The following is a 13,965-nucleotide window of genomic DNA, read 5'->3' as shown; positions in this document are numbered from 1 at the left end:
AACCCTTGTCAAAGCTTGACCACCATCTACAAGGCACAAGTCAGAGGTGTGATGAAATACGCTCCACTTGCCTGAATGAGTGTGCCTCCAATAACACTCCAAGCTCAACACCACCAAGGATAAAGCAGCCTGCTTGATTAGCACCCCATCCGCCATCTTAAGCATTCACACCCTCCACCACCGACGCACAGTGGCAGCAGTGTGTACCATATACAGGATGCACTGCCGCAACTCACCATGCCTCCTTCGACAGCATCTTTGAAACCTGCGACCTCTTCCATCCAGAAGGACAAGGGCAGCAGATGTGTGGGAACACCACCATTTGCAAGTTCCCTTCCAAGCCACACACCATCCTGACTTTGAACTATATCGCTGCTGGATCAGAATCTCGGACCTCCCTACCTAACAGCACTGTGAGTGTACCCGCACCAGATGGACTGCAGTGGTTCAAGAAGGCAGTTCACCACCACCTTCTCAAGGACAAGTAGGGATTGGCAACAAATGCTGGCTTGCCAATGACATCGACATCCCATGAAACGAATAAAAAAACCTCACATTTGTCAAAGCACAACTTGCATTTAACAATTCTGTGGCTATTTTTAATTACCTTTATCATATGCTTCCCTTATAAGTTTCAGTACAGCTATAATCACTGTCTTTATCCACATCTGCTTTGTTTTATAGGGATAAATTTGTTTTATATTCTTGGGTATCAAGACTGATTATTTCCACCCCTGCCACATCGCCCGACTACACCCCTTCCTCGACTCATCTGCTGAAACCATCATCCATGCCTTTGTTACTTCTATACTTGACTATTCCAACACACACCTGGCTGGCCTCCCATCTTCTACCCTCGTAAACTTGAGCTTATCCAAAACTGTTGTTCATATCCTAACTCGCACCAAGTCCTGTTAGCTCATCATCTCTGTGCTCACTGACCTATCTTGGTTCCTGGTCAAGCAGCGCCTCCATTTTAAAATTCTCATGCTTGTTTTCAAATCCTTCCATGGCCTCATCCCTCCCTATCTCTGTAATCTCCTCCCCACCCCCAACCCCCACTCGATATCTGGGCTGCTCCAATTTTAGCCTCTCGTGCATCCCCTATTTTAATTGCTGCACCGTTGGCAGCTGTGCCTTCAGCTGTCAAGGCCCTAAGCTCTGGAATTTCCTCCCTTAATCTCTCTGCCTCTCTATCCTCCATTAACCCACTCCTTAAAACCTGCCTATTTGACCGAGCTTTTGGTCATGTGCCTAAAATCCCCTTATATCAGCTTTTGTTTGATAGCGTTCATGTGAAGCGCTTGGACGTTTTATTATGTTAAAGGCACTAGATAAATGCAGTTTGTTGTTGACTTTCCACTGCTAATCTGTCATACTGTTTAATACCTTTTCTGACCAGTTAATTTCAGCCACATTTTTTTTTGACCACTGGGTCAAACCTCTGGAACACCCTGTCTAACAGCACTGGGGAAGTACCTTAACCACACTGACTAAGGTGGTTCAAGAAAGCAGCTCACCACCACCTTCTCGAGGGCAGTTTAGGGTGGGCACAAATGCTGGACTTGGCCATTCTTGACAATTCCCACGAATGAATAAAAAGGAATAAATTGTGATTCTTTATTGAATTGTGTGATCTTGGCATGGAAGCTGCTGTAATTAGGTCCATTGTACTACTGTAGAATGTGATGTGCTTTAAATTATTCTCTCAATGGTTCAGATTGCAGAAACAAGTCAGCCTGGCTTCTTCAAACTGTGGGCAGTTGTTGGTAATGATTTACACTGCATCAAACTCAACATTCCTCGAGTGTTCTACGTCAATCAGCGCATCCCTAAAACAGACAATAGTGCTGTTTATAAGAAAGTAAGTATATCATTTTCCTTCCTCATCTTTCTTGGCTTTTCTCCAAACAACTCTTATTTTTCCACATATCAGGTCCATTATATAGTAGACAGCAGCAATTTGAATTCAAAATTTGAATGTGTCGAGGGCTAGAGTTATACAGTGACCTATTTTAAAAGCAAAAATTGCTGAAAGGATACAGCAGGATGATCACCATCAGCTGGAATAAAGATAAAGCATGCAAGTCTTGGTTATTATGGGTTTAATAACTATTTAATGAAACCGTTTGAAAAGTAACTGTTTTCTTACCTGAAAATTAACCATTTTATATGTTGGCACTTTCTATTTTGCCTGTTGAAATTTATTTCCATGTTCACAGGTCAACCGTATCCTTCCCCGCTCCAATATTGCTTACAACCTATATGAATATTCCGTGCCAGAAGACATGTATCAGGAGCATATCAATGAGATCAATGCTGACCTTTCTGCTCCGGATATTGAGGGCGTGTACGAAACACAGGTCTGAATAGTTGTCAATGATGGATGGAGTTCTTGTATAATAGGCTAGGTCTCTTGCAGTTTGAGCTTTTTCCTAAAACCTGAATCTCTCTGAATCTGCTCTTTTTGAAAACACACAGACGTTGAAATTGGTCTCTGGTGCAAAACTGACGAGCGCTCATTTTACACATAACTTGATTATCTATTCACTTGAAGTCAATGGCAAAGGAAAGTGGGTAGGATGTAAAGAAGGCTGCTGATTCCATTATCACCCAAGACCCATTTCATTCCCTGTGTCTCTGCAAACTGAAACCTCTTAGTCTGCTGAAGAGGGTTAGTGTAACCCAGATCTAACAAGTGACCTCAATCAGGGAAAATTACTTACTAGAGAAATACATAGGGTACACATTATGTTGCCTTTCAACTTGGAGGGCAGAAAATTATCTGCTTTACCAGTTTATACAGATTAAACAGGTGTTGATTATTTACAAGTTTAAAAAAATCATAGAATCAAAAAAGAGAATTCAAACCAGTGCACAATTGATTAAATACCATTTCCAGAATGTTACCTCTAGAATTTGTTGCAATGGAATGACTTCAGATGCATTAACTGAGCCATACTTGCTCTTTGGTAGAAGTACATAGCCTCAAAATGTTTGTTTTGAGGTGAGATGATACAAATGGAATAAATGAGCCTCAAATGTCCACAAACACTGGAAGCAAAAGTTAGCAGCCTGAACTGGGATTTTATCCAATAAAAGCTTCTAATGTTTCTCCAAGCTGTTTCTTTTGAACAAGCCAAATGGTGGTTGTAGGTATGGGGATTTTGGCCAATAACATTTGTTTCCTCATCATTGTTTCAGTTTCAGTCTGACGGAACAAGACGACAACTGGAATTGCACAATGATCTGACAAATTCTGCATTAATGTTTCAATGGTACTTCTCTTCCCCACCTACCCCCTCATCAGTAGAAATGTTTACAGTTATTTTGTAGACAATATACTCGCTTGGTAATAGTGCCTGGTCCATAATTTTACACTTGGGTGGGAGGGTGCGGGGCGTGTGGGTGGGAAAGAGCAGCTATATATATATGCAAAATCATGCTTTTTAAGGTATTGACAATGAAGAGCTAAGTAAAGTGTTACAGTGGAACCTCCATTATTTGCCATAAGGGATCTGTTTAGCAGATAATTGAATCCCCAAATTTTGTGCTTGCATGTATGGTTTAGCCATGCCCTCGATATGGGAATTAAGACAATAAAATAGAAATAATGGGCTGAAATTTGTGAATGTGCTGCGTGCGCTCTGATGTTGGCTGTCTTCAGGCACAGATGCGCCGTTGCTGAGCTCCCGCAATATTTTGCGCGGGAGCTCATTTAACTGGAGGGGGCAGAGTAGCCGCCCCCGATGACATAAAGGTGTCCCCATGTTCCTATGCAGGCGCCAGTGCCATTTTTAAAGGGCTTCAAGCCCTATAGCAGACGCCGCCGCCCAGAAATGACAAATAAAATTTCAGAGATACTTTCAATCCCTTTTCCAACCCCTCCCTGCTGTGTTATCAATTAATAAAATAACCCATCCCCCCCGGAAAACCAATTTGTAAAATTACGAACTTTCAGCCCCCCAACTTCAGCACCTTTGACCCTCAACTCCTTCCCACCATCCCCACAACAATTGGAGTGGTTTTCCCTCTCTACCCCCACCTGCCCTTAAATTTTCCCTCCTTCCCCCTGCATCCCCCGGCCGCCCCCCCCCCCCACCACCCCACTCTGCACCAGTGTCCCGCCTTGGAACTCCAAATTCATGTGGGTTCCAGCAGGCAGCCGGAATAACGGCATGGGACAGCTGGCAGGTCAAGGTGAGTTATTTTGCATTTCTTTGAATTCATTTTAATGTTTAAATGAAGGCCCCACCGCCAAGTGGTGGGGGGTGGGGCCGCACCAAGGCCTTGACGCCGCCAGTAAAATGCGGCAGGGCCTTTTCAACATCAGAGGTCGTGGTGGGCCTTTCCCAGATGAATTTTCTGGGCCCCCCCCCCACCCCACCACAGCCCCTGATGCCGGAGGGCTCATAAAATTCATCCCAATGTGTTCTGTTATCATGAAGGTTGCATGAAATGCAAGAATTGCTGTGCACTGAGATAATGGGCTGAATTTTACCAGCCCCTCGACACTTTGGGTCGTGGTGGGGTGGTAAAATTCTGCGGGGAGAGGCCCACCTCGACCCCCAACATTGAGAAGGGCCCACCGCATATTACCAGCGGCGGGGGGACCTTAGTGTGCACCCGCCCACCCTGCGCTGCTTGGCGGCGGGGTCTTCATCTGAATATTTAAATCAACAAAAATTAAATGCAAATGAACTTACCTGCTGATGGCAGCCATCCCACACTGATTTTACGGCTGCCGAACGCAACCCAACTCCATAGTTCCGAGGCGAGAAACTGGTGGGGAGGGCTTAGGAGTAAAATTATCAGGGTGGGAGGGGAGGTTAGCAGCAAAAACAAATGCGATTGTGTGAGGAAATGGTGGGATGGGTTACAGGTTAAAGGAAAGAGGTCGGGGAGAAAGGTTGTGATGGAAAATGTAATGTTTTTGGTGGAGGGTAGGACAAATAATACATGGATTATTCATTGAGGGGGTGGGAGAGGGGATTGGAAGTGTGCATTACATTTTATTGCAATTTATTTAAAAACATGCCACTTTAAAAAAAATTTAAATGCAAGTGAAGAGCTTGAAGCCCTTGCCAGGGACACAGCGGCCGCCCCCTCTACGTCACTGGGGGCGACTGCTCAGGCCCCTCTATTTAAATGTGCCCCGTGCGTAATATTACGGGGGCTCGGCTGCAGCACTTCTGTGAAAATGAAAACTCAGCTCTATATTTAGAGATTAGCCTTGCTTAATTTTTGCAAGTAAGTTTAACCTTTGTATTTATTTCGTCACTTGTTTCGTCTTTCATTTGATTATTATTCTGCTATTTCAGACAAAACGCAACCGATTATCCACAAGTATTTAGTTTTTGTATGTTCTTGGGTAGTGTGGTCTGGAATACTGCCTTCCTTTTAAGAAAAGCTTCTTGATGTCAGCAAATGTAATAGTATTGTGCAATTCAGCAATGAACTAATTTAAATTTATATCTACAGTTATGTTACTGTTCAAAAATGTCAATTGTGCTGTTTGGATATTGAAGATATTTTAACATTGGCACAGCTGTGACTGGAGCTTGGCCGTTTTGTCGTCTTATGGAAAGTAAATTTGCAGTTTTGTATTTTGAAATTCTGCAAATCATGCATACATATGCATCAAGAGAAAACAGATTAATTGTTGCATCAGAAGCGCAGGCACCATATATGAGTACATTCAAGGTTTTAAAAAAAAAGCTGGCAATTCTCAAAATCTGAAATAAAATTAGAAAATGTTGGAATCACACATCATTCCAGCAGTATTTTTAAAGAGAAAAGACAGGTTAATAGTGTTTCCATTAATCTTCTGTATGGCTGAAAAAAGTGACTAATGTTACATTCACCCTCATAGGATTGTAAGGATTTACTTGCATGTTTATCTTGACAAGACCTTCAGTTGACTGAGAGGAGTGTTCAACAGAGGGATATGGACTCAGACAGCAGTACACTATATGGTTAGCACCGCAGCCTCACAGCTCCAGTGACCCGGGTTCGATTCCGGGTACTGCCTGTGTGGAGTTTGCAAGTTCTCCCTGTGTCTGCGTGGGTTTTCTCCAGGTGCTCCGGTTTCCTCCCACAAGCCAAAAGACTTGCAGATTGATAGGTAAATTGGCCATTGTAAATTGTCACTAGTATAGGTAGGTGGTAGGGAAATATAGGGACAGGTGGGGATGTTTGGTAGGAATATGGGATTAGTGTAGGATTAGTATAAATGGGTGGTTGTTGTTCGGCACAGACTTGGTGGGCCGAAGGGCCTGTTTCAGTGCTGTATCTCTAATCTAATCTAATGTAATCTATATGTAGGACTGCAAAAGTGGAGATCGGGACTGAGACTTTCTGCAATTTCATCTGCAGAGTGAGCTCTTCCCTTCTGGGCTTTTTTCCCCCAGAGTATTTGGAGCCAGGTGATAGTGATGTGATCTATCATCATGCATGTGGAATGTTGTCATGCAACAACGAAATCAATCACTATGTAGTATCGATTAGATACCATGCCATTATTCTAGAAAGTTCACCACCAAAGGGAGTCAGATTGGCCCATCATTATCCCAGCATGGTCTCCATCTCTGCACTATTTACTCTAATCCCATTTACCCACAGTCATCAAAGTTTTTCAAGTGTTTATCTAATTCCCTGTTAAGTATTGCAATTAATTTGCTTTCAACAGTCACTTTTGGTATTGAAAACAAAAGTTAATACTGTAATTGTTAACCAGATTTTTTTTTTCCTATGCCTTTTTCTAGGTTCCCCTGCTCTTTCGTGCCCTCGTCCAGCTTGGGTGCATCTGTATGGTCAGTAGGCAGTTATCACTCCATCTTGCAGGACGTGAAGCAGACACCTTTGAGTTGGAACAGCTGGAAATGCGTTCGTTAGCACAATTTAATTACCTGGAACCAGGTAACTGCTAATCTTCATCTAAGGCTTTGACCAATCTCCAGGATATCCTGCAAAAATGCCAAATCATTTATTAAGATTTATATTTCCTCACTGGCAGAGTGAGTGAGTCTGTGTGTGGGTGTCATTTGTGACTCCTGCACAGCTACTGTAAATTGGTGCATATTATGTATCTATTACAACACTAGCTGATATAGAGAGCATTCTGCTGGTGTTTGAGGATAACCTTATTGTAACGTCTTAAACTTGTATGTGTAAATGGTGTCTGCTTTCTTCATAGATACTGGACAGCTCTTGCATTAAGTGCAGATAAATATATATTTTTTTCTGTGGACTGTAAATTATGCATTTTACATGAGGTAGAGTTGAAAGGAGTGCCTGTCTTGCAACTATAATCGAAATAGGCACTGATTTTTATCTGTAATTCATTTTTCTCAGTGCTTCCAACTTTACCTACAGCATTTTATGTTAATATTATAGTGCTTTAACTTATTTGGCATGTCTTGCCATTTAATGAGTGATTATTCATTTCAATTTTGAAGATGGACAAGAGTGAACAAACTGCAAACCTTCAAATATTAATTTGGTATGTGGGCAACATTGTGATATGTTGAATCATCTATTTAGTTCCCAAAATTACCCAGTGAATAGGTTCATTAGTGACAACTGGGAAATGTTGCATTCAAACTATCCTGTTCTATTTTATGGAGAAGGGGAAGTGTAAAAGGAGAAAAGACTTCTTGGCTCAATAAGTAGATTTTCTAATTGATTCCTAAACTGTCTCTGCCTTCCCTCAGGCTCTTGACAGAAGTCTGCATATGGAATCAAAGTACTGGCCTATTATCTCTTCTGTTGGAGGGATAACGAACTCGAAATTTGAGGAAAGAATTTGATAAGACTTGACATATTGATGTGGATTTTCTACAGCCAGCGGAAAAATCATTAAATGATTAATTCCAGCACTCTGCTGACTGTAATTTTATTTTATAAAAATTACTGAGTCTTTTGATGCGAGTTTAGCCTAATGCATTGCTAAAATGCAGAATTGAAGATATTTACTCTTCGGATATGTGCTTAAGTGGCATTAGTATCCTGACAAACAGCAGTATGTCTGTTAAAGATCTACCAAGAGAGCGTAGAAAAACATTCAAAATTAAATTTGTTTGGTCTAAAAGGTGCTTAAATGTCCAGAAACAGACTCTCTAGTTCAACTTAAATAGCATTAATCTGTTTTGTAACTAAAGATAGTTGTCAAAAGGAGCCAAATGAATTAGTAAAACTTTACTGATTGGTTGGTGAGCTGTTTGATTCATGAGCAGCTTGTACTGATTGGAAACCAGTTATCCCTTGGCATTGCCTCCAAAGTTTCATACCTGTAATGCAGTGATTATTTTAAACTAAATGAAAAGTAGTATGTTTGTGTCCACAAAGTCAATACTACTTGATGAAAATTTCAGAATTTTCTAAACTTTTTTTCCCCATCTCCAGTCTATGGTAAATGCCTCCTAGAATGAAACCATACTAGCTGTGGATTTAAAACTGCAGCCAAAGCTTTGAAAGAGACATTTCTCAGTGGGTATTAAAAGTTTGACATTTATAAGGAATTCGATCAAGAAACGTTATTTCAATAATTTTGATTTATTTCCCAAGTAGACTAAAAATAATTGCCAGTTTACATACAACACCAGAAGAAAAAGTCTAACAGCATGTCTTTTTTTTCTTTGAACTCCCAAACACAGACTATCTCTTTAAGAACGTTAAACATTATCAAAAGTTGGGTGATTCTCTGGACATGAACACAATATAGGTACAATTGGATTAATATGCTACAGTATTCATGAAAGTGAAAATATACTGTAGCTTTTACTATCTCAACCTGCATTTAGAGAATTTGCCAATGAATTCAGAAGCAAGACAAAATGCACCTAGTGATGCACTTTAAAAAAACTATTACTAACTTTATCATTTTCTTGAGGCAAGTCACTATCCATTTTTGTACATGCATATTTTTAATTAAGGCCAATTTAATAGAGCCAAATTAATTGCATTAGTTAAAACTAGTTATGTTCCTTGGCTAGCTGAAACCTTGTCTGATTTAAGGTATCAGCTATGGCTCATTAGTAAGACACTTGTCTCTGAGTCAGAAGATGTGGGCTCAAGCCTCACTCGAGACTTAAGTACATAATATAGGTTAACATTTCAATGCAGTACTATGGGAGTTCTGCATTGTAGAGTTGTTGCCTTTTGGACGAGACATTAAACTGATCAAGGGACACTGACCTGAAACGTTAACTCTGCTTCTCTCTCCACAGATGCTGCCAGACCTGCTGAGTATTTCCAGCATTTCTTGTTTTTATTATCACTGAAAATTATTACCTGGTCGTTTATCTCATGCTGTTTGTGAGACATTGCTGTCTATAAATTAGCTACTGTTTGCCTACATTACAACCACATTTCACAACCAGTGAAGTGCTGTGAAACATCCTGAGGTTATGATAGATGTTATATAAAAGAACTTTCTTTTCTTAGTCTTGTGTGGATTGACTATGGTTTTTCATCTTTTATTCAAGCGATACATATAGTATCTGTATAGCACAACTGAATTATCAGCCTACCCTTCTGTAGCTAGTCCTATTTCAAGTTTGGTTGACTTGTACTTAGAGACTCCCTCCTGAGTATGTGGCTCCATCTTAAACTTTGCACTTCTACAAACTTGGTGGCCTAAAGTAGCCCAAAACACCAGTGACTTGTGGCTCCTTTTTTAAAAAAAAAAGCCCAAAATGTAATTTTTAAACCAGCTTACTTCTGTAGGAAAACCATGATTGTACCTGGGTACCCAGGTACATATGTTTTCCTGCCCATTGACAAAGTGAAATAGCAGCATTATTGAATATTTTACAAGGTAGAAGAAAAAGCCAAATTCCATAACGGTTGTATGTGAAATAATTTGTCCCCTCTTGTTTTTGCAGGTAGCATCCGACACATTTACTTCTATCACAATGCTCAAGGGAACAAGGCCCTATTTGGCCTGTTCATCCCCTCTCAAAGGAAGGCCTCTGTATTTGTTCTTGACACTGTAAGTAATATTTTTAATTCTTTTTCTGAGTTCTGAAGAAGGATCACTGACCTGAAACGTTAATTCTGCTTCTGTCTCCACAGATGCTGCCAGACCTGCCAAGTATTTCCAGCGTTTCTTTGTTTTTATTTCAGATTTCCAGCATCCAAGTATTATGCTCTTATTTTTAATTCTTTCATGGGTTGTGAGCATTGCTGGCAAGGCCAGCATTTCTTTCCCATCCCTAATTGCCCTTGAGAAGATGGTAGTGAGCTGTCTTCTTGACTGCTGCAGTTCATCTGGTGTAGTTACACCCACAGTGCTTTTAGGAAGGGAGTTCCAGGTTTATGACCCAGTGACAGTGAAGGAACTGCAATATAGCTCCAAGTCAGGATGGTTTGAAGCTTGGAGGGGAACTTGCAAGTGTTGGTGTTCCCACGTGTCTGTTGCCCTCGTCCTTCTAGGTGGTAAAGGTCACCGATTTGGAAGGTGCTGTCAAAGGACGCTTGGCGAGTTGCTGCAGTGCATCTTGTATATGGTACACACTGCTGCCACTGTGTGCCGGTAGTGGAGGGAGTGAATGTTTAAAGTGGTGGATGGGGTGCCAGTCAAGTGGGCTGCTTTGACCTGAATGTTGTTGGAGACTATTTTGTCACCCTCCTGACTTGTGCCTTGTAGATGGTGGCAGGCTTCAGAGAGTCAGGAGGTGAGTTACTCTGCTCAGAATTCCCAGCTTCTGACCTGCTCCAGCCACAGTACTTATATTGCTGGACCAGTTAAGTTTCTGGTTAATGGATGTTGATGGTGGGGGGATTCAGCGATGGTAATGCAGTTGAATGCCAAGGGAAGATGGTTAGATTCTCTCTTGTTGGAGATGGTCATTTCCTGGCACTTGTGTGACACAAATATTACTTGCCTCTTATCAGCCCGAGTCTGAATGTTGTCCAGGTCTTGCTGCATTTGGGCATGGACTGCTTCAGTATCTGAGGAGTCGCAAATGGTGCTGAATATTGTGCAATCATCAACGAACATCCCCACTTATGATGGAGGAAAGGTCATTGATGAAGCAGCTGAAGATGGTTGGACCTAGGACACTACCCTGAGGAACTCCTGCAGTAATGTCCTGGGGCTGAGATGATTGCCTACAATCACAGACATTTTCTTTTGTGCTAAATATGACTCCAAGCATTGGAGAGTTTTCCCCCAATTCCGTTAACTTCAATTTTGCCAGGGCTATATGATGCCACATTCAGTCAAATGCTGCCTTGATGTCAAGGGCAGTCACTCTCACCTCACCCCTGGAGTTTAGCTCTTCTGTCCATGTTTGGACCAAGGCTATAAGGAGGTCTGGAGCTGAGTGGCCATTGCGGAACCCAAACTGAGCATGATGAGCAGGTTATTGCTGTGTAAGTGCTGCTTTTTGGCACTGTCAGTGACTCCTTCCATCACTGTTCTGATGATTGAGAGTAGACTGATGGGTTGGTAATTTGTTGGATTGGACTTGTCCTGCTTTTTGATGATCGGACGTATCTGGACAATTTTCCACATTGCCAGGTAAATGCCAGTGTTGTAGCTGTTCTGGAATAGCTTGGCTAGGAGCAGGCTAATTCTGAAGCACAAGTCTTTAGTACTACTGCAGGGATTTTGTCAAGGCCCATAGCACTTGTATCCAGTGCCTTCAGCTGTTTCTTGTTATCATGTGGAGTGATTTGAATTGGCTGAAGACTGGAATTTGTGACGTTGAGGACTCAGGAGGAGGCCCTGATGGATCATCCACTCAGCACTTCTAGTTGAGGATGGTGACAAATGCTTTATCCTTGTCTTTCACACTGACCAGCTGGGCTCCCGCATCATTCAGAGTAAGAATATTTGTGGATCCTCTTCCTCCTATTAGTTGTTTAATTGTCCACCACCATTCACGACTGGACGTGGCTGGACTGCAGCGCTTTAATCTGATCCGTTGGTTTTGGAATCACTTCGCTCTGTGTCATGCCCAGTAAAGATGCATCATATTCCTAACTTTTAAGATATGAATTTTATTCAATGTGGACTCTTTGAAATTTTCCTTTTTAAAAAAAAAAGTAGACTGTGTGCTACAAAGATGGCCGCCAAAGGTCAGAAGGCCTGTGTATTCAAAAGGACTGCAATTGTTGACAACGCGATCGGTAGGTGGCGCTGTTTTGGCACATGCGCAAATACAGCATGTGCCACGAAAACGTCACAGCCTGCGACTGCAGCAGCTGCCAGGACTAAAGATGGCGCTGCTCAAAGAATCACAGAGATGAAACCTGACAAACACGTGGCAGAATACAATGGCCGGAGTGAGAGAGTGGAACGGGCCGGGGAGATCAGCGCGGGGAGACCAGCAGTAGCGGTGCCGGGGGGCAAGGGGGGGAAAGAGGGGGAGAGAAAGAGGGAGGGGTAAGGAAGGGGGGAGGGAGAGAGCTGGGGGAGAGGGAGGCAGGGGAGAGAGTGGGGGGGGGAGCAGCGGAACGGAAGAGGAGCGCCTTTTTCTGTGCATGCGCCATAAACACAACAGCAAAAGACTTACTGGCCAGTCCCTGGACCCGGTGACACCAAGGTCTTCGCACGCTCGCTCCCCGCGGCTCTCTATGGCCTCTCGCTTCCGGCCCTCTCCATTCAGCCGTTCCCTCCAGCTGCGGATGCCCAATCCAGTTGCTTTCTCCCCTACCCAGTTGCTTTCTCTACTTCTCCACAGTACTTCAGGCATTGCAACTGTTTGGTCCCTGCATTTTGCATGCTCGCTCTCCCCACCCCTCCCCGCTCTCCCCACCCCTCCCCCGCTCTCCCCACCCCTCCCCCGCTCTCCCCACCCCTCCCCCGCTCTCCCCACCCCTCCCCCTCTTCACCCACCCCTCCCCCTCTTCACCCACCCCTCTACCCCCCCACCATAGTTGAATATCTGAAGTGCAGTTGCAAAGTCGGGGAAATAGCATGCAAAACAAAACCTCAACAATTCTGGGTTTAATTATTGAAAAGTTTTATTAAGTTCATTAAGTATCCGAGGAACTGCTGTGCATGGATACATGAGTGTTGTGTCCAGCATTCCCGTTAGACAGACAGGCCGAGTCTCTGCGATGCACAGCTAAAGAGATTGTTCCTGGAGAGCCTTGTGGTGAATAAACGCTTGGCTCTCTATTCCACTACTGTATTGTCCATGTGAAGAAGGCAAAGTCACAAGAGTCTGAGCTCAGTCTATTCTTGGTGAATGTTCCCCAAGCGCATCCCAATGTGCATTTCAAATTCATCCATAAATGCAATGTTCCTTTCCACATCGCGATGAGCTCCGCAGCATGATCTAGTTGCCTTCGTTGCTTGAATGCTGACCTTAAGTCTCAAGGATTGTTTTCTCGACGGCATGTTTTACATGAAAAGAAATAAAGCAAATCAGAGTCAGAGCTTGCCTCCCTCCATCCACTGAAATTACTGTTGTGCACACCTTTTTAAGTTCTGCAGTGAAGGCACCAATTGATAACGTCGCCAATGAAGCACTTATTACCCACCTCAGATGCAGGAATCAGCACATCCTTGCGTCCTCTCCCGCACTGCCTCCTTTGCTTGAATGCTGTCCTTAAGTGTCAAGGATTGTTTTCTCAAGGGCACATTTTACATGAAAGAAAATAAGGAAAGAACATCAGTGTCAGAGCTTCCCTCCCTCCAATGAAATTACTGCTGAGCATGCTTTGTGTTCTGCGGTAAAGGCATGTACTGATAACACCGCCAATTAATCACTTAGTACCCACCTCAGCTGTAGGAGGCAGGATGGTGTTACTGCCCCTATCTCGTGATGGTTCAATGCTGCTCTCAGGGAAAACATGAATGATGTGAGGGTGCTGGAAAAGAAGCACATTTCTTTTGGGCTATGAACATAAAACTGGCCATTTAGCCCAGCAGTTCCCTGCCAGTGGTTATGTTACTCGTGCGTCTTTCCATCCATTCCCATTTAATCCTGCCTACTACTATCACCAGTTGTG

At 42.9% G+C, this 13,965-nt stretch overlaps 1 protein-coding gene across 1 annotated transcript in view; it reads left to right on the top strand.

The window, feature by feature from the left end:
- pole (polymerase (DNA directed), epsilon) overlaps positions 1–13,965 on the top strand; it is a 139,624-nt gene that overhangs the window by 57,252 nt on the left and 68,407 nt on the right. The window contains exons 12-15 of the mRNA XM_068055486.1: positions 1,721–1,864; positions 2,223–2,363; positions 6,765–6,918; positions 9,885–9,991. Of these exons, the coding sequence (XP_067911587.1) occupies positions 1,721–1,864; positions 2,223–2,363; positions 6,765–6,918; positions 9,885–9,991 (546 nt within the window). The remainder of the gene's footprint in view (positions 1–1,720; positions 1,865–2,222; positions 2,364–6,764; positions 6,919–9,884; positions 9,992–13,965) is intronic.

This window comes from Heterodontus francisci, chromosome 23 (assembly GCF_036365525.1).
Source record: "Heterodontus francisci isolate sHetFra1 chromosome 23, sHetFra1.hap1, whole genome shotgun sequence".
NCBI classification, from domain to species: Eukaryota; Metazoa; Chordata; class Chondrichthyes; order Heterodontiformes; family Heterodontidae; genus Heterodontus; species Heterodontus francisci.
This window is presented reverse-complemented; position numbering and strand designations above follow the sequence as displayed.